At 41.7% G+C, this 20,231-nt stretch overlaps 2 protein-coding genes across 2 annotated transcripts in view; both read right to left on the bottom strand.

The window, feature by feature from the left end:
• The window catches only part of LOC126561688 (uncharacterized), a 46,335-nt gene extending 31,536 nt beyond the window's left edge, over positions 1 to 14,799 (bottom strand). The window contains exon 1 of the mRNA XM_050217982.1: positions 14,530 to 14,799. Coding sequence (XP_050073939.1) covers positions 14,530 to 14,795 — 266 coding nt within the window. The 5' untranslated portion in view covers positions 14,796 to 14,799. The remainder of the gene's footprint in view (positions 1 to 14,529) is intronic.
• Positions 14,800 to 17,084: 2,285 nt separating this feature from the next.
• LOC126562860 (leukocyte surface antigen CD53) lies at positions 17,085 to 19,404 on the bottom strand. Its single transcript, XM_050219453.1, has 3 exons — positions 19,252 to 19,404; positions 17,322 to 17,825; positions 17,085 to 17,250 (listed from the first exon to the last, which is right to left on the bottom strand). Exons 1-3 carry the CDS (start codon positions 19,348 to 19,350, stop codon positions 17,104 to 17,106), a joined length of 750 nt encoding a protein of 249 aa, XP_050075410.1. The 5' UTR covers positions 19,351 to 19,404; the 3' UTR covers positions 17,085 to 17,103.
• Between the last annotated feature and the right edge of the window lie 827 nt (positions 19,405 to 20,231).

Here is a 20,231-nt window from a genome sequence, read left to right on the forward strand (position 1 = left end):
AAATGTTTTACTACAGATCCCCGGCAATAATTTCGGTACTTTTCTCACTTGGTATAAAGCCATATTTATCTGGGTTACCAATTTGTGTCACTACGAATGGAACGGCATTTACCGGAGCTAAGCAATGCATGCTGGTGCACAAGATATCCCTCAAAGATGCTGCTATTGCACTGGTGAGGTAGTCTATCGTGTGGGAGTTCCACCACAGCAGCGAGTTCGTCAAGCGCAACAAACATCCAACCGTACGCGAGCTGCGTGAGTGTGTATTATGCACCATTTGAGATCAACTTGGTCACATATTCGAGGCAACGGCACACGCCAGTCGCCGCTGTGCTACAAACCCTTCTGAAATCGACAACTGCGGTATGTTGCGGGAAAGATAAATGGGAATCAACAGAACGACGCAAGGATCGAAAAGTGCTAGCAATGGATGGATGTTTTAACGAACTGTCAACAATGTTATGGATTTTGGTTTATTGGAAAAGAACTTTGTAAAAAAAAAAACAAAACAAAACAATTCTTAAAATTTATTTTGCTAGTTCTACTTGACTTCTGCTGTGTCAAATTAATTTGGCTTTTATTGGTGGTCCTGTGGAATAATATTTTAAAATCATATGAATGCCTCAAGTTTGACTGCATTTCTTGCACCCTACGTGAAGAATTCTGTTTTATAAGCCTTTTTTCAGATACATATCAACTAATGATACAAGCGATGTACCCCCGGGGACAAAAAGAGAACGTTCAACCTGCGCGCTCGCAACTCCAGCTCGGTGTTCCACTCATTGCTCAGCTCAAAATCTATGCGACCTCATAGATTTCACCCTTCCCACCACTTTATCCACAGGAAAAAAAAGGGGCAAAGCGATTTTTCCCTTCAGCCAATACCCACACACACACGCACACAGTATTCAGTTTGAAATTTTTTGCGCAATGCATTCCTTGAGAAATGTGATCCAAAGGAACCGGCACTATTTATAGCTCCCCGTGGCCTGGCCCGGGTGGTACGGGTCCGGCCCGGAGAGTTTGGCAATCGAACATTAGAAGATGGTGGTGACTACTGCCGTCCGTCACCATCGCACCACCAGCGTTAACGGCCGTATGAGCATCAAACAAATGCTGATCATAAAGTGTTGTTTGGAGGAGCGCACACTTATGCGCGCTTATTACGACGTCATAAAACGCCCGAAACGGTCCGTCAATCCATCACGCGGGTGAACGATGTGCGATCGCTTCGCTCCTACCCGAGAGCCTTTTCGCCGACCGGCCAGCTTAAGCGAAGCCGTTAAGAAAAGAAACATTTAAATTTCGATCAAGCTTTCGCGATCAGCTGCTGAGCTGAGGCCGGTGTGTTTTGATGCTGATCAACGCCGTTGAAGAATGGGCCCTTCGTAGCGGGGAGGGGGGAAGGCATGAGAAGTGACACATTCTCGCTTCCCACTTGATTCGATCTTGATTCGCATACATCAGCTTGACGTGACAGGAGCGCGGTGTACTGCCCGCACAAACAAAAAAAAAAGGTATCTCCCAAAATGGACACACTCAAATTTCGTATTGACCAATCGGGCCGGTTCGTTAATTTGAGCCGTAAAATTTTAAATGCAAAACAAATCACCGGGCGGCGCGAAATTATGGCCAAAAATGCATTCATTCGCTCATCAGCCCGTCTCGACAATGGGCGATTTACGTTAGACGTGTTGTCCTATGCTTTTGTCCCCATGACAGTGGTTTTGTTACGTCTTCGCAAATGACCTTTCAGCAATTAGAAGGCACATATGACTTCAAACGGTCTGCACGTGAGCACACTACATCTTTCTGACGGATGATTTGTTTTTGAACGGTCCGAACCGGCTCAAGGTTTTGTTCAAGGACGGGCATGGAACAATGTGAATAATTGCTTTCAATCAGTAAAACATATGAAGCATAAATGGCCAAATCTTCAAAGCCAAGAATAATATTGTCAAAATAAAAACGACATTCAACACAATCAACAATTATGTGTTCCTTTGGTGGAATGGCGTCCCAAATTAGGTCCAGTAATCACACTTCATTACTGTTTTCATTTATTTTTTTAATCGCAACAAGAGAACACGAATGCATCAAAGCAAGGAACCGGTTGTAGCGCTTTAATTTTAAACGACACAGATTCATTCCGGTAAGGAATATTAACTTAGCGTTAATTGACATCCGACGATGACGGTTGTATGTTGTTCAATTGCTTGGGAGCCCCACCAACACCGTCGTGATCCCCCATCCTTACAAATATCAAATAAAAACCTTAGAAATTGCGACCATTTTCAAGCTCCAATAACCGCACAGGTCACAACGAAGCTACGGTTTCAAAATTGTAACTAGCATAAAATTTAATTATACATGATGTTAGACCCCTCGTAAGCACATCTAAACTTCTCTCTGCACCCCCGTTACACTTCTAATGAACCATCAGGTTTTTGCTCTGCATGTGCGAACAAATGTATTCCGCTCTCGTTGAACAAGATGCACGAGAGCACGGGCAAACAACATAATGTTGCCCGCAGTCATCGTGTGTATGTCTGTTTTTTTCCCCCCTTTTTCTTCCCTAAGATCGCTGAATTTGCACGAACCCACACGCCGAGCAATATTTGCAAGCAATCGACACAGGCAAGTGTATTGGCTGAGATCTTTGGGTTCTCGGCTTCTCCCAATCCATTCACGTCATCCCCCTTCTTGATCCACGGGTCGAATTGATGGTAAAAGAAACACAAGCAGAAGGTAAAAGACCTGACACAAATGCTCCTCTCACAATGCCAGCCTCCAACAAGATCTTCCTCGCCCTTTCTCACGAGCACCCCTCTTGCACCGAGCGGCCGAGCCTCTCGGTGTGTATCATAAATGTAATGGCGGCAAGTGGTTTTTACTGTTATTCGAAGTGATAGGGCTCCGGCAAAATAGGCAATACCGAAAGCCTACATAGAAGTGGCCACGCGAAAAAGGGGGAAACATAACGAAACGTAACATAAATTACTCAACGTGGACGAGGGCAAGACACGGTGAAACGAGCGGCGCACAACGCAGACAACGAGACTGAAAGAGAAGAAACGAGCACAAGCAAGTTCGGTGAGAAGACTTGATATAGTACCTCCGGAGTCCGTCTTCCAGTCGGCGTAGTTTTTTTGGTGGCGAGCGATCCCTTCTGCTCATTTGCTAAAACGGCGGATCTCACTCAGCTGGGAAGAAATTCTTCCAAAAGCCTTCTTCAAATCAATATGCAAAAAAAAAAAAACGACACGTATCCGGCAGAAGGAGAGCCAGAAACTACCTCAATCAATAAGCCCCCATAAACGAGGCTCTGCATTAAGAACGTCCTACAGTAAGTAATGCCGAATGCTGGCAGAAAATGGGCTGCTGATTCTCATGTTCGCGTTCAACGAAAGCGAGACATGCGAGTTAGACTGTAACCCCGTAGGAACTGGAACTCGTTCGAAAGATGTGCCTTGTCCACATACACACACACACACACACACACACACACACACACACACACACACACACACACACACACACACACACACACACACACACACACACACACACACACACACACACACACACACACACACACACACACACACACACACACACACACACACACACACACACACACACATATTCGCCGATAAACATCATGATTCAACCAACCCAGTTTGGTGAAGAAAAGCCGGAAAAGCATGGGCGTTTGATTCAGTCCAGATCAGAGATCGACAAACACAGCAGAAGCTAGAGCTATAGCAACCCATCGTTGTGCTATAATTGCAGGCTTTCAACCCCCTGGTTCTCTGGCTGTTTCCCTCACGGGAGCAGCCAAGCTCAGTTCAACGAACGCATACGAATCTCTCTCGGCCAAACAAATGAATGTATGAATGACGCCTACACTAAGCTCGGAAAGAAGTCGACCCATCTTCCGCACGCGGGAGCTTAAGTTGTGATATGACCTTTAGTCACCGTTTGCAACACACCTCACTGTTGCTTATCGGGCGCCAGTTCAATTCATGCATCACGCACCGGTGTCAGTGCCCGTGAAGAAAGAATGACTCAAAGTTACTGATTATCGTCGGTGCTGGGAAGCACACAAAATGAGTCGCTTTAAATAAAATTAAAAAAAAATATCTGTATGGGCGCTTACGCTTCTTCACGTGAGAGTACAACATTCGTGCAGTGCTGATAATACTAAAGCAGCTTAACACTAGAACCACCACATGGGACAATTTTGTCCCATACGTTATGTATATACATTTTTATATGTTTATTATAACCTAAGGGTTTCTTGTGGTAAAATAATTCATAAACGTCATAATTAGGTATAATAAAGCTTTGTTAGCAACTCAATCAATAATAAAAAAAATCGAATTGAGGTAATTGGTTGATCGTATCAACTGCCCAACCAAGGATATCAAGGGCAGTTTTCTTTACACTAATAGTGATAAACTATTAGTGATAAACGCTTACATTATTCCTTACAGGGTTGAACGGCAGGAAATCTAGGCTTAGGGCTATAAATTATTTAAACAATAAAGGGTTAAGGATGGTTTTTATGATAATAAAACAAATCTTTTGCTCTAAGTTGTTTGGATCTACACGGACATCTGTGACTCCCTTTAGAAACATTACAAAAATTTGATATCAATACAGCTTTAAATTGCCAAAAGAAGAAGATAAAGCTTCTAAAGCAAAAGGAACACCTAGATAATTTATTTCATGCATCTATAACACATCTTCAGGTTTCAAAATATTACGGTGCTGCATATGAATCTGGCTCACGTGAAACGCATAAGTACGAAACACTTTTAGTGCATTTTTTATATATTGCTTTTTTACGTGTGAAGCATTCGTTAGCACTTTTGCCCTCGTGACCAGACAATTGAACCACTTTTCACGGAGTACTTTCTACACATTTGGTCAACCAACTACATCAACTCCGTACTTGATCGAGCTGTACAAAGGCACAGATTCAGACTTTGATATTCTATGTCCTAAGTGCACCAGGCAAACTGGAGCATACACAGCAACCAAGCAAGCCGGCAAGTCGAAACGTGTAGGCTACTTGTTTGGACCTGCAAGTATTGTGCTGAGGATCCAAATACGCAATAGCCAGCAGGTGAGGCTTTGGGTGGAGAGCAGCCGATATGGGACTGCCCATATCGGATGAACCAATTTTACCAATAAAATTGCGGTAAAGTGTTAAAAAATGGTGCCAATTTGGACTAGCCGATTGATGATAGGGAAAAAATTCTTGCACTTTTATTGTTCTATTCGTATTGACATGCATTTTCACGAAAACGCGTACACGCCAGTGCTGCCAGTGAGACTTGCAGATGCACATTCGACACTCGTTCACAGCACAGCCACCACAACGTATTTTGCCTATGGGACAAAAATGTCTCATATGGCGGTTCTAGGTTAGAAATGACTTTTTTAAAGTACCATATGGGATGGGAAAATTTTGTATGAGCGCCTTCGAAAGATCGTTAAAAATAAAGAAAAATCAGAACGTTTCAATGGGTTGTCATGAAGGCAAGCGAAAAAACACACCTTTTTCGAGTGAACAAACAACTTTTTCGAGAGAACTAAAAAGTCCCATCGGCGGTTCTAGTGTCAACAGTGAGAGCGAATGCGTGATGTTTGTACTTGGAATACCTCGTATCCTGAATTTCGCAGGTGACCCAGGGACTCCAGTGAAGATTTTTTTTAAATCTTTCTTAAAATTGCAAATTAGTAAAAGTTAGAAAATGAAAGATAAGCTTCCTGATAAATCCTGTTTCAAGCTATGTACAGTCATTGCAACTGTTTATTGCCCTTTGTGTCGTAGTGTAACAGACGCCCAGAGAGTGTAGATAACAATAATTTATAGCATTGCAATCGCTTTTGACGGAAGCTAGACAAACTTTTTAATTGTCTGGCACGTTACTAAGCGTACCACTTACTTTCAAATAATGTGGGCTAGCGATAAACAATATTAAAAACATATGATTTGTATAAACATTTCAAATTTTCTCTGAAAAGCCCAAATTTATAATACAATACAGTGAGCTTTTTTATTGCTTATTCAAATATGCTAACTTTGCTATAATTAAATAGGAATACTCCTGCGCTAAATAGCCGACCACGAGTCACAATGGCCAAGGTCAATATGTATTTTGTTTGCTGCGATTTTAATTCCCTGTCGTAAATTAGTGTGATTAAATGGTGGATTACGGTCGCTTTTCTCAGCTACACAATACTAATCCGGACGAACATGTTTCTTCTATTTTCTCACCCACTAAACAACGTACGCCATTTCGGCAATGTCGCGCCATGAGGCAACACGCTTCCAACACACACAGGCCGCCGCCGATTATTTGTTTTATAGCATTACGCGTCTCGTTTAGATTCTCGGCGAACGCACGCACATCGCCAACTAAAATGTCTTGCCTGTTCAATCAGTTACAAGTCGATAGTAGAGGCTAGTGTCACCGGCAAGGTCTCTAAGGACGGCAAACCATGCCTAACAAAAAATCCCACATGCTTCCCAACACGCCACACATCAACAACACCACGCAAACCGGTGACTGAGTGTCGAGAAGCGGCAAAAGCGATGATAACGTAAGCGAAATGATCACACAGGCGGCATGACAGCTAGGTCAAGCCTCTGCTAAAGAAACCAGCGCGAACTGAAGAGGCGCCAGGGAGGCAGAAAACAACACATGCCACACAATAAACACTAACAAAACAATCCGCTTCGACGCACGACGCCCAACACACGCGGCGCACACGGTTGCACAGCTCGACGAAAATAAATTGCACTGTTTTGGGGAGTTTTCTTTTTTTTTTTTGTTGGCCTGTAATATTGTTGATTTTTTTCTTCTTCGTTTGTATCAAACGATTTTTGTTTGCGGCGCACACCGTCAGCAAGCAACCAAAATCACACTCGAGGGAAGGTCACAAGGGTCCAGAGGGGCCAACCGTCAACGCCACCTTTCTGGTGGTTCATACCACCCACTCGCAGTACACCCCGGACATACAAATACACACACGCCACACACCCACATCAACAACCACCGCACGACGATGATGGTCGTCCCTTCGATTTGTTTCTGCACGACTGTAGCAACATTCATTTATCAAGATTTCATGTTGCATTTTTCTTCTACTTCTCCTGTTCTCGTTTGCTTTATGTGCTATCTCGCTCTCTCTCTCTCGCATTATTAAATCTTCAGCCCCTGAAGGAGTAGCGGCAGCAGTATAATACACAAACCACACCATGCTGATTGCTTCTTGACGGTTCTGTTAAACGCCAATTTTCGCATAAAGGCCCATCATCACTCGCCAAAAAGCAACATGAGCCACACAATCGATTACGGTTTCTTTAGGGCACCAGCATCAATGGAACACACACACACACACTCGTAACACACAAACCGAACAACTGTTTGGTACATTGGAGTCTTCTGCACAACATGATTAATTGTACTCCTAGTAATGATTTGTAACAGGCACGGCGATGCAATAAGATGTAAAAACGGACACAGATTACATCTAATTTTAATCGATATCAAACATTGTGGTGATTACGATTTGCACTACACGTACACATAACATTAAATGCACTTTAACGCGTTTACAGAAAGAAAATGTTACATTAAAGCGTTTTCTTTCGCTCGCCCAGAATGAACCAACAGCCAAAATTAAAGCGTCGCAAAGCAAACGAAGGAAATTCTTTCGATTCCGTGACACGGGACGCACTGGGAAAGACCATACAACGTCGAAAGCGAAAGCAGACGGGCTAGACAAAACGCGAACGTAACAACGGGGACGCACACGCGAGGAGTTCTTCACACCATCAAGGATTAATCGCGAATGAGAAGAGAGCGAGCATACTTTTCTCAGCGCACCGCAGATGCGAGCTTAGTGTGAGTCCGAGTTGAGGTTCTCAGGCTCGCTCAATCGACACTACGGTGGCTGAATGTTAAATAGTTGCCGAAGGCGAGTTTTCAAGTCTTTTCATCAACAAATAATAAATCAACAAAAAAATATAAGCTTTATTACAACGTTTTACAGGCTATTTCTATGTACTTGTGAACTGCATTTTTAATTTCTGTAAAAGACTTTTTCAGCATCATATTTATATTTCACTTATTCATCCTTATCCCTAATTTGCTCCTCATCTTTCCCTTATCCCGGACATACTTAGTTACGGCTTGAGTTGCAATCAATTGAGCTGCAAGGTAATGCGGCGCAATCCGTAATGCTTAAAATAAATTTGAAAAAAAAACAATTGAACTCCAAACTAAAACCCTCAACACACCAATGGACCATGTACATGATGGACATATATAACCGAAAGTCGGTCGTTTTAGTGTAAAATTGTGCCTCTGTTGGGAAGATTTTATGCTGCTGCTTATGCTACTCTCAGCATATCAGCAAACGAGAGAGTGAAGAGAGTCAAATGCATCAAAACAGCTGCACGCAGAAGCGTTTGCGTTTATAAGGTGCAGTTCGTTTCCGTTCGAGTTCGTTATGCCGGTAAAATGCTGTTGCTGGAGGAGGTTATTGCTACCAGCGGGTCAGCCTTTACGCCGACTCACCCACCCAGTCCACCACCACCCCTCCAGAACAGACTCAACTGTGGTTTGAATAAAGAATATCATCCGCTCAAACTTTCTTTCTTCCGAAAAGGACTTTACGGCGGTAAATTTGACGTACAATGTGCGGACAAAGAGAACTTTTACAGAAGTGCTTTTTTGCATTTTCTTTAAATTGTTGAAAATAAGCATTTTTTGAAAGGATAAAATTCACATACATAAACGTGAATTAGATTGCTCCAAATTTCACATTTTAAAGTACATCGCACATAAAAATATGTAAAATATAATTCAACCATTTCTAATCGACAAATCAAATAATTGATTTGTGAATCTTCCATAAAATATTTTTTATTTCCCCTTAATAATATCTAACTAAATGATTTTTTCTTTTCTTACTCGATACTTCTACCATTTTCAAATGAAATCGATAGTTTAATTCGATTAACGAATAACCTTTACTACGAATGTCATCGAAAGAACACTTTCAACCGATGGCTGCTTCCTGCGCGTCACAAAGGCTTACCCTAATGAATGGTTTGTAGGTTCCACCTGAAAATATGGTATTTCGTAACTAATTAGCAAACATGCATCCACCGCTCACTACCAACTCAGTTAATGCTGTTGAAAACGACGAGTGTAACCATTATTTGTCGCCATTTTATATTTGTTGGTTTGTTGTTTCCTGCACCATAATATTATATGAACAACATCCGCAAACGGTAGATCAAGTGCCAGGATTCATTGACCTGAACAGACTCTGTTGCTTTTCCTTTACAACGTTTTGGCTGCGCGTTGAATGGCTACCCGAACGCTTCTCCGAAAATCTCTGCACGTGTTTTGGAAAAAATTTCATGGCCGATGGTGCAGATCTTTTCCAATCGTAAGCTATTCTCCGGTGCGCTGCACCTTTCTACCGTAACACCAAACAGGTAACACAAAAACACATTTGGCGGTTTGATTTTATCAGCGTTAATTATTTTCTGTACCAGCGATCGAAACACTTTTTATTCGCGACAGTTCAGCTCCACTCACTTTTTTATCTTTTCGATTGTGAGCATATTTCAAAGCTACGAGCCAGATGAAGTAAGAAAAGCACTAAAAGCAACCAATTATTAATGCCGATTGTGCCGGACTGACTGTGGACGGACTGCAAAATGGCGACAGGCTTACCCGGTTGCATCTGTAAGCGTTATCGTTTTATTATCGAGGCAGATGTTTGGTTGCGCTGGGCCGAGAACGGACGACAGAACCATTTGCTTTCATTAGTGCTCTCTGCTGGTGCATCATCATCATCATCATCATCGGATGTTGTGCTCTTACACCAGCACGACCTCCCATAGCAGGATGGAGCACAATATTCGTGAATCCGAAGCGCGACCCCACCAATCCAGACGACGTCTCAAAAGCCGTGAAACAGGAAATGAAATCGACACAAGCGCTTCGCACTACCCATAAGCTCTCCCCGGAACACCCCGGGACAAGGAACAACTGGAACGTGTTTTCGAACGCAACTTGTGCTTTTTGGGCTCGATTTCGGTGGGCTTCACTTCCCAACTGCTCTTATCTGTCGCACGTCACCGACTCAAGGCGATTTTTCGATGGTGGAGACGCCAGCCACTAATGGTAGTGGCAACAACAAAAAAAAATCAAAAACAAAAAGACCCAAAAACCCTCTCCTCGCGGACGTCCCGATCCCGGAAAAGGGAAAGAATCGGGAAAGCAGACAGCACGTAAAATACGGCGGCAACATAAACGGGACACCTCATTTGCAACTGTCTTAGAAAATGACACCAAGTGACAACAAACTACTCCCGGAGCCTATTGACAAGTTGCAGCAAAGTCAATTCTGCTGTTGCTGAGGCGTGGATTTCAAGCTTGCCTTTTGCTTTGGTTCCTTTTTTTCCTGCTGTTGTTTGCTTCGGTTTTCGAAGAAATGGACTTTGCCGACTACGCTTTTTGTGCGAGTCGCAAACATTTCTCCACCGGTGCACCGAAATGTGGGGATGGATATTCGTGGCCATTGCCCTCTGGAGGTGGCGAGCTCCTGGCGGAAATGAGCCGTTTCGGCCTGTCTTTCAGGAAGTGGTAACGGTATCCAACGAAGATTTACGTACTTTACCACCAACTCGACCATTGTGGTTACGCACCTTTAAGCCCTGAGCAACGGAACAATGCTGAAGTTCACATTTCATACTGTAGTAATCTCAAAATCGATAATTAATAGACCTTGATTTCGAGGCTACCGCAGTCTTTATTTATCGTGGATGTCACAATAATGTCAGACGGAAAATGTCAAGAAAATGTCAAAAAAAAAAAAATAAAAGATCAATCTGTTTCGACGATTCAAAGAGGAAACTCGTGTTTGACTTATGAAAATTACAATACCTTATTTCGTATTTTACTGTCTAGTTTTTGGCACTAAATCGATTATTATACAGACACTATTACAGAGCAAGAATCTAGAGTAGAATAGTTGTTTCAGAACTTTGTTATTTACATCTGATATTAGGCCAGATTACCACACACATATTGTCAAGACAAGTTGTCAAAAACGGAAGATTCGAACTATGACAGCCGTTTGTGTTGTCTGTTGGAAAAAAAATTAACGAAAGACAAACTTACAAGTACACTACCAAGAATTTGTATTCTCTAACATAAACGGAGTCTCATATTTGTCAAACTGTTTTCCGTCACCTATTCGAAACGGAAAGGCGCCAAACTCACTGGTTCCTGTATGTTTCCAGTTCGTTTTCTTGTGCAGTTCCAATCAAAATGTGAGTATTTTAATTCAGAAAGCCAGGTTTGTCACTACGGGAGAAAAAAAAAAATATCGTTAGGCTGCTCTTACTGCTCATTTAGTTTCATTTCTAATGAAATGTTTTTGGGCAGCAACGTTTCTTCCACAACATTTAAACACTTGTTAAATGCCACGAAGAACAAGTTGGTTGAGCAATTGCTATATTAAAATCTTTCCCGGTTCCATTTTGGTAACTTTCCTCCGCAAGAAACCGCAGGGTAGCAGCCAACATTTCTTTTGGCGTGGATCATACTGGCGTGGATCGTGGTTTTGGCAAAGGATCGATCATACTACGAAGCAGCCGATGTTGTTTATTAAGAACTTCCGTTCTTTCATCATCACTACTGCTATCAACGCTCACATGATTTGGAAAATAATTTTGATATCAAAATATCAGGTAGAATACCAAATATATCTTCTCAAGAAGAACATTTGTTTACACTTTTGGTTTTGTTTTTGTTGGTTTCATCACTATGACAATTTGATTTTGAAGATTTAACGAAAAAAAAATGCTTAACGAAACTTGCCTGTCACAAGAACGGTTTAAAAATGCAATTTTTTTCCGTGTGTATTGACAAGCTTGTCTTGAGACTTAGTATTTTCCATTTGTAAGAGATAATCAGGCCTATTGTCGTACTGACAAGTTATATACGTTAATGTAACGTGGCCAATGAGACAGTTTCCCATTAATAGGCAAGTACTACCCACAGAATGGCAGTTGCTGAGGATATTTTTTTCCTTCTTTTGTTGGACCTATGAGCTGAATAAAAACACACTGAAAGTGCTGCACTAATCTAGATTTTTGAATGACGTCGCGTAATTTAATGCGGTGGCAAAACAGTTTCATCTGTGGTTTCGTGCCTTCGAAGAGGACAGCACAGGCGCTTCGCTTTCGATGTGGCAATATGCGCGATGTCGATGCCTGTTGATGCATGGGAGTGCATTTTTCGCCCGCCAGAACGGGAACTGAATACGCAAGCTGAAACGTGAGGCGGTATGCTCTGCTAACCACAGCCGCCATTCGGTACTCAACGTTGCCTCATCAGCCAAAGTGATGCACGTGGCCCATATGTAAATGAGTGCTCCATCGCATTATTGAGACAGTGTTTAAATTTATTTACTTAAGAAGCAAAGAAACATGCTGATAGTTGCTACAATGATTGTTAAGTTAAAAAATTACACCATTTTTAAGCCCTTATTTGGGTTTCTAAACTAAATAAGATTATTAACTCAAGAATGTGTCTGTTACGCACATACCGTACCAACATGGATCATTTGAAACCTTCGTGGCGCGACATTTTCATGTCCACAGACCAACGCACCAACGCTAATCTTGTCCACGAATATTGCGGACTGAAATCAGACCCCGGACCAGAAACAAATATGTGCTTCATGTGTGGCGACCGACTGGCTTGTGTTTTTGTTTGTTTGGGGAATAACTGCAACCGCCCAACCATTAAGATGGTATGAAGTGATACAACAGCGAGTTTGGTTTCATCGACCCAACCAATCGGAAAGGCTTTTCGGCACTGTTTCGGTAAAATTGATCTTGCAACCACTGACAGATTTCATCTGTGACAACATCGTCTAAAACACGATGGACATATTCCACGAAATACTAGAATCTACCATTTGATATCTTCTTGTCCGTCGGAGAAAAAACTTCCACAGAGTGGTCAAATGTCACGTGCCCTGAGAATAGAACTGAGTCAGTTTTAAGAATGAACTTTTACGAACGAATGGGTCGACCTACCGATGTAGAGCAAATATCTGTGTGTGTAATGTATCAATTATCAATTTAAACAGAAATTAGGTTTCTGATCGTACATTCTTAAATAGTTTTCTTGCTCTAATCGAATTGACAGCTAGCTATATCAAATAAAACATTTTTTTAAAAGTGGGTCATTATTTAATACTCAAAATACGCAGCAAACTCGAAATAAATTTTATAATCCGTGCTACATTCACATCAACGCGACGGCTCGCAGGTCTCTTATCAAAGTCTCGCATGTAGATAATCCAATTTTCTCAAGAAACGAACACATTTAAACCCCAAAACCAATCCACTGGCCGTGTTTTGATAGTGTTAGCTTTAAAGCACTTATCACACAACTGATTCACCAGACTTGCATGATTAACCAGTAAGTAGGGCCGCACGTCTAAAGTTCATTTATGATGGAGTTGTTAACGTTAACGACTAACATATTATACGGTCACGTGCTCCATCGACCGATAACGAGCGTACACAAATTATGTTGTTTCCATCCGCACCTGACATCCACCAAACTTTTACTTTCGTACCTCATCAAAAGTGATTTCCTTCCGATTTTCCCGAAATACAATCAATTCGTCGTCTATCAATTGATGTCACCAGGACCGGAGTGCAAAATGAGGATATAATCAAAATTTATTGCCACGCTCATAAATTGCCACCCAGAAATCTAAACATGCGGACGGCCTCCGCCACGCTGAAGGCAGAAGCTAGGCAAAACAAAATTCGGAAACTAGCTAAATATGAACCTCGCACGAAACGTGTGAGCCAAAGAAATATGAATTAACATAAATCTCGGTCAAATCAATAGGAACGTGCCAGAATAGTTCGCGGTGGCGCCCAATGATTTGAAAGAAGAGAAAAAAAAACACACTCACAATAGGCCTATAAAGAATTGCTGGGTACCAACCGGAACGAGTTTAATAGAGCGAAGTCTACTACCGGAGGAAGTCCTTTTTATAATCCAAATGCGGGCCGCAAAGAATGGGTTCTTCATTCCATACAACGTGTACGGTTGGAGGCACAAATGTTGCTCTAGAAAACTAGCGTAAAACGTGCGGCACCGAGCTGTCTGCTAGAAAGGCATTAGATTGCGTATTGCGGAAAAACCACGCATTGGCCGTAAAGAAAGATGAAAAGTTCATTCAAGCTGAGCATATGATACGAGCAAATGTATGCTAGAATTAGATAATATTGGCATGATGAAGGAGGCAAGAAGAAATGGAGTTTTTATTTAAAATTAGCTTTTACGGCTAGTCGCTTTATTAATACATTTCTTCCATGTTGTTTGACTTATCCTGGGTATGGCCGGTATTAATATGAACTATATAGAAAATAGAATAGACATTACTTTAGCTACATACCGAATGAATTCCCAAGACGTCGACAGTTGTTGCGGTGTCGATGACTTAGACATGCTACCGAAACCATCGTTTCTGTCCCCATGTTGACGGCGGGCTGCATGTCTCCTGGAGTCTCTTTCACTGCTACTGTTACCAGCATTCCCACTATCATTGCCCCCTGCCGTATTACTGTCGCTCTTGCGTGAAGAACCGCTCCCGGAACCTCCTCCGCCAAACAGGCGCCTCTTTAGCCGTGGCGTTATAGGAGGATCGGGAAATAATCCCATATTTTCACTTCTTGTTCACCGCACTTTTCCGATTCGTCCCCCTGACTGGGACGAATAATCTGTTCACCAGATTAGGAACCGATAATAGGCCGCGAGTGCGACAAGCGAATGAACTCAAACTAAGCCGAAACTGCACCATAAGTGTTTTTGTTGCGAACGAAAATTCACATAATCTTCGAAAGTGTGTATGTTACCGATGTTACGCAAAATGTAAAACACCTACATTCCAGAGAAAATAGGTTGTAATTTGTAATTGAACCCTATTTCACACAATTACTTCTCGTAGCCATCATGCCTTCCTTACTAGCTTGTTTACACTTGTGTGTTAGAACTGTGTGTGTGTTCCGTTTGTCCTTTCTGCACTGTTGATTTGCTTTTGGTTGTCATTATGTTTACAAGCTGCGGTTGATTTCGTCAGTTCCTTTTTTCAAATTGTTCATCGCAAATCGTTTGTCCAGTACATTGAAAAGGATTATAACATGAATATCTTAAACAGTAATAAGTACAATCTTATTTTTAAAATTTTTATCTCTGGTGAGTGTTTACTAACGAAAACAAAGCTATGAGTAAATAATCATAATTTTTCAGTTAAAGAAAACTATGGGATTGTTCTATGGTCATAATATGAATTACAGGGTTAGTTGCCCGGTAAGTACAAATGTTTAAAATTTAGTTTGCATAGCCGTATTTGAATCACTTCAATTCGTTCCACCAGCGTGTTCAGCTTGATTTGAAAGCAGATTGGGGTGATCTCTTCTTTTTTAGTGAACTTATTGTATTTTTCAAAAATAACAATAATAGCGACTCTGTGCGTTTTTTTTTTACATAAGCCTTTTTATCAGCAGATTCATTGATGCCCCGTACATTCTCGAGAAAATGAACGTGCAAACCACTAGAAGAACCTAGAAAGACCAATATCGCTATTTAGTACTGAATTAAAATCGATCAAATTTGGTTCTAACGATTCTCTGTTAAAAACAATTTCATCTTACCTTACTCTAGGTAACGCGTGAAGGAGTTAAGGAGTGAAAAATAGCAGCATTTCCATCATCGTTTTTCCACGCGTATGGTACTGAATTAACGCGTACTGCACTACGCGTATTCCAGAAGTAACTATCAGCAGCTTCCTGTCGATCATGGCTAGTACGAAATCTTTTTATTAAAAATATATTACCTACGCAGAATGCCCATATATTGTATTGAGATATTAACAAGGTCTATTATTGAAGATGGCCGATGAGCCAGCACGGATAAAATGTTATCAGCACAGTTGAATAAATATAAATCCTGTTACTATAATTCACCACAAAAGGAATCAGTTAATTTTTTTATTCTATTCTATTGACCATAGAACACATCAAGCTGCAATGAAACATTATTGAACTCTACTGCCACAAGTTCACTGAATCTTTTAAACAATTTTTTTTTCAGTTACGCAGAACTGACTATCTAGCTGCGGATAGCATAAAATCAAACAGGTTGTAAGTTTTTTTGAGGATCTCACTCAAATTCGAGAGAAGTATCCCTTCCCTACGAATGTCGGTCCCGCACTCCAGTAGTGCTTCCACGATCCGTCGGAAGAATTAGGGGGAATCGTCGCTGGTTATCCTGCTGACGCTTGTCGTCCCAGCGCGTTGTGAACAGATACGCGGATCCACTGGCAAGAACTAGTCCTGGTCGACCTACGGAAAAGCCTTTCCGTCTGATCTAAGAAGATCTGACGACGTAGCAAGGAACTGTGCGGATGTTCGGGATCGCTCTTTCCTTCGGGTGATCGGTTCACTAACGGTGGATGGTTGACCAAGCCTGCTCGAAGTTGAAATGCCAATGAACAAGGAAAAGAAATAGTTCGAACAAATCTTTATTATCTACGGTTTGTTTTATAATTTGCACAATGGTTGTATTGCTTACATGGAAAACATTTTCATACTATCAAGTTGGGCCTGTTATTGAAATAGTAGCATTGTTCCTCTACCGTCTAACTAGCTTCTGAAGTATACTTTCAAGCAGTGATAAAGCAACATTTTGCTCTATAAGCTAGGTTTTCATAGCATAGAATCAATTGCGCATCTTAAACTTAAAGAATTGTTACAATAACATTTTTTTATATAATGATACAACTACTGGTAACTGTTTGAAATTGCGTCAAGTTGTAAAGTATCCTGCTTCAATTGTCGTTTACTCAAAGGGTGTGAATATATGGGCTTCCATCAGAGAATGGTTTCGGATAAAAGGACTTATTTTTTACAATAAATTCAAATTTAAAAATTCCTGGTAGCTTCTCCCAGAATGACTGATATTCGTTCATTTATGCGTGACTTCTTTTGATGGAAGAGGATAACCAGCATGCGAAAAAGACTCCCAATAATTGGAATATGGCTATTGCAAATCCAACGGCAATCAAAACTACAGCATTTTTGTGGAAGTGATCTTCCAGCTTCATCAAGCATCCGTCCTGTGAAAGAAATCCGATTTGTTCAATTCTCTTCAATTGCTTGAAATTATCAATACTGCACAATAACTCACCTGATAGTAACGATCCATAAACAGTGGTGGAGCATTTTTACAGTCATTAGTTTCTGGTTCGATCAGATCTGGTTTGCAGCAGGAAGCAGGCATTGTTTTGTTCAAATTGTCGTACCAATCCTTCGGTCCTTGAATGCCGCAGCACATCATCTTTCGATGTACGCTGTTCCAAGCTACCATGTCTGCATTGTTGTGCCGTGCGATCGATTTGTCCAGTTGCTTTCTCAGTGCGTCCTGCAAATCTGCCTTGAAAGCAATGGCCGCTATTGCCACCGCGACCTCAATCAGGAAGACTATTAGCAGAAACACGGCGAACGCGTTCAGCAGCTTCGGTGATTCCTTAATGGCGCCATAGCAACCGAGCGATGCCACCAAGAACACAAATGACCCTACTACGATCAGCACCACCGGCGGTGCCATCAAGCGGTCCTGCACAAAGTGCTGATAGTCGTTGACATCCACCAGCACGACAATGCCCGCGACCAGCAGGATCAGACCTGAAATCTACAAACCCAATATCATATTATTCAGGACATTGTGGGTTGTCCATCATTAGTCTCAAATACAGCTAAAACCGTCACTCAAGGTTGTTTGGTAACTGTACGTGGCCAAAGAAATACAAACAACAAAGTTCAGATCTTGATGAGTTTTTCGTCGACCTAAATATCCGATTCAACGGTAATGCGTTGTGGAGTACGGTAGCAGTCATTTACTTCCGGTCAACGAAAATCTATCAACGCCATATCATTAATCATGAATAGAGTTCCTGCCGAGCGTTTCGTCGCTGGACAGCATGAGCGTTTTAATGTACTTGTTAACCTGCGGGTTAGCCCCTCCTACACCTTTGCTTAACATAAGGCCTTGTATTATTAATATCATTTGATGTTGAAAACATAAATAAAGGCGCCAAACTCAGACCCGAATGGAAATTATTATGTTAATATTGATCGATGCTTGAGGTCACAATTATGTGGTTTTCTCGATGAAAACCTGGTATCAACTGTGATGTAGTTTAGCGATTTGGATAGTAAATGTTATAGTACTAGTGCTTTCTTGGACTTTATAATTTTTATACTTAAGATATATTGTGAGGGGCGGCTCGGTGGTGTATGCGACAGCGGCGCCGGTCTTCAAAACGCAGGACCAGGGGTTCAAATCCCATCCGGACTGTACCCCCGCAGCAAGGGATGAATAACCAACTACGGAGTATCGGCAGACTAGAAAGCCATTTCGATGGCCGGCATGACCTTAGAGGTCGTTAAACCATTAAGAAGAAGATATATTGTGCTTATGACGTCAGCCAGTTGAATTTCTTATTGTCTTATCAGATTAAAATATACCTAAATTACAGTAGTTTCATAGCCAGAAACCATGATTCTTGGCATTAATCCTTTTATGCCAGGTAAAGTTTTAGCATTAACTTTACCAGGTTCTTAGGTATCTTGCTTGGTAATTCAATACTTTGGATTAGTCGCCAATGAGGAAGACAAAGTATGGAAGCCAAATATTAAAAATAATTTTTGCCTGAACATACATTCCTATTCCTCTATCACAAAATTCGTTTTAATTATCAGAACCTACTTTCTCCAAGTTACAATCATTCCATTAGTACAGCTACACGATAAATCCAGTTAGTGGTGCTCTGGATCCTTTCATCAACCATTATGCACCAAGGACGAATCCTTTCATTATCATGCAATTATACAATATCACTTACTATTGGGGTCAAGCATGCGATAAACCAACGGGTCAGTGATTTTTCTCCGCTTTCTATTTGCCATTTTCACTCAAGCACGCTAATGCACACGAGCCAGTGCAAGCCCGCGTTAAGGCACACGAGGGAAATATTTAACTCCCAAAATCATAAATTCAAAACGGACACTACAGGGTCAGAATTTCACACACTTCGCCATTACAAAGAAGTACTTACCGCAAAGACGAGATTAAACACAAAGAGCAAATATTTTATGGTCGTCGTTCCACAGGAATTCATCCGCTCTCGTAAATTATCCATTACTTTGGACTTCATCTTGGCAAGTGTAGCTTTGGATAAGCTTGTCCTAGCTTGAAGAATTGAACTACCGTCGTCTGCCCACTCCAAACACCAAAACTATTTCACTACAGTTCACCAGTAGAACGTGCCTTAAAAAATCTGGATTTTATTACGGGCCCTACGGTTCTCCCTAATGGCAGGTGGAGAAATGATTTTTCCCTCGAGTAACACCGGAGTAAACCAACAAATCCTTTCGAGCGCTCAAACCAAACTGACCCAGCGGTGACCTGCGGTCACTAGAATATAGCCGTTTATTTAGTCCTATGTATTCGGGGACGCTTCAAGCTTTTTTTCTAGGCTTCGGGCCCAGGACATTCGCGGTTGCGTTCGCGTTTCAATACCAACACCAATGCACGCTGTACCTTAGTCAGGCAGGATCGCGTGTGCCACTTTTGGCCCTCGTCATCGGATGCACGCAAACATAAGCTCCACAGTGAAAACGCGTTGGTCAGCTTGGGAGGTCTACATCACCAATACAAACGTCCAGTTTGGATCGTTACAATGGGTCCTTATGTATTGCCCAGTAGGGCCTCAAGCTTTGGTGACTTCGGTGTTCCGTGGTGACGAATGAGTTTAAATTTCGGGTCAAAGAACAAGCCATGCTGCAGTCAACCACCATTTTTTTTTCTTTCCCCACCACAAACCATGCCACTGAATCTCAAAGGATATCATCCGCGGAAGGGAAAATAATTAGCTTTAGTCACCTTTTTCTTTGCAAGTCAGAATTTTCATAGCCCAAATGCCTTAAAACACCGGGCAGACACATTCTACACTTTCCAGACACATAAATTTGCTCCTGATTCGAAGCGATTCCCGCTGACATTGACTTATTTCTGATTTTCTCTCACCCAAGCCAG

This window comes from Anopheles maculipalpis, chromosome 3RL (genome assembly GCF_943734695.1).
Source record: "Anopheles maculipalpis chromosome 3RL, idAnoMacuDA_375_x, whole genome shotgun sequence".
NCBI classification, from domain to species: domain Eukaryota; kingdom Metazoa; phylum Arthropoda; class Insecta; order Diptera; family Culicidae; genus Anopheles; species Anopheles maculipalpis.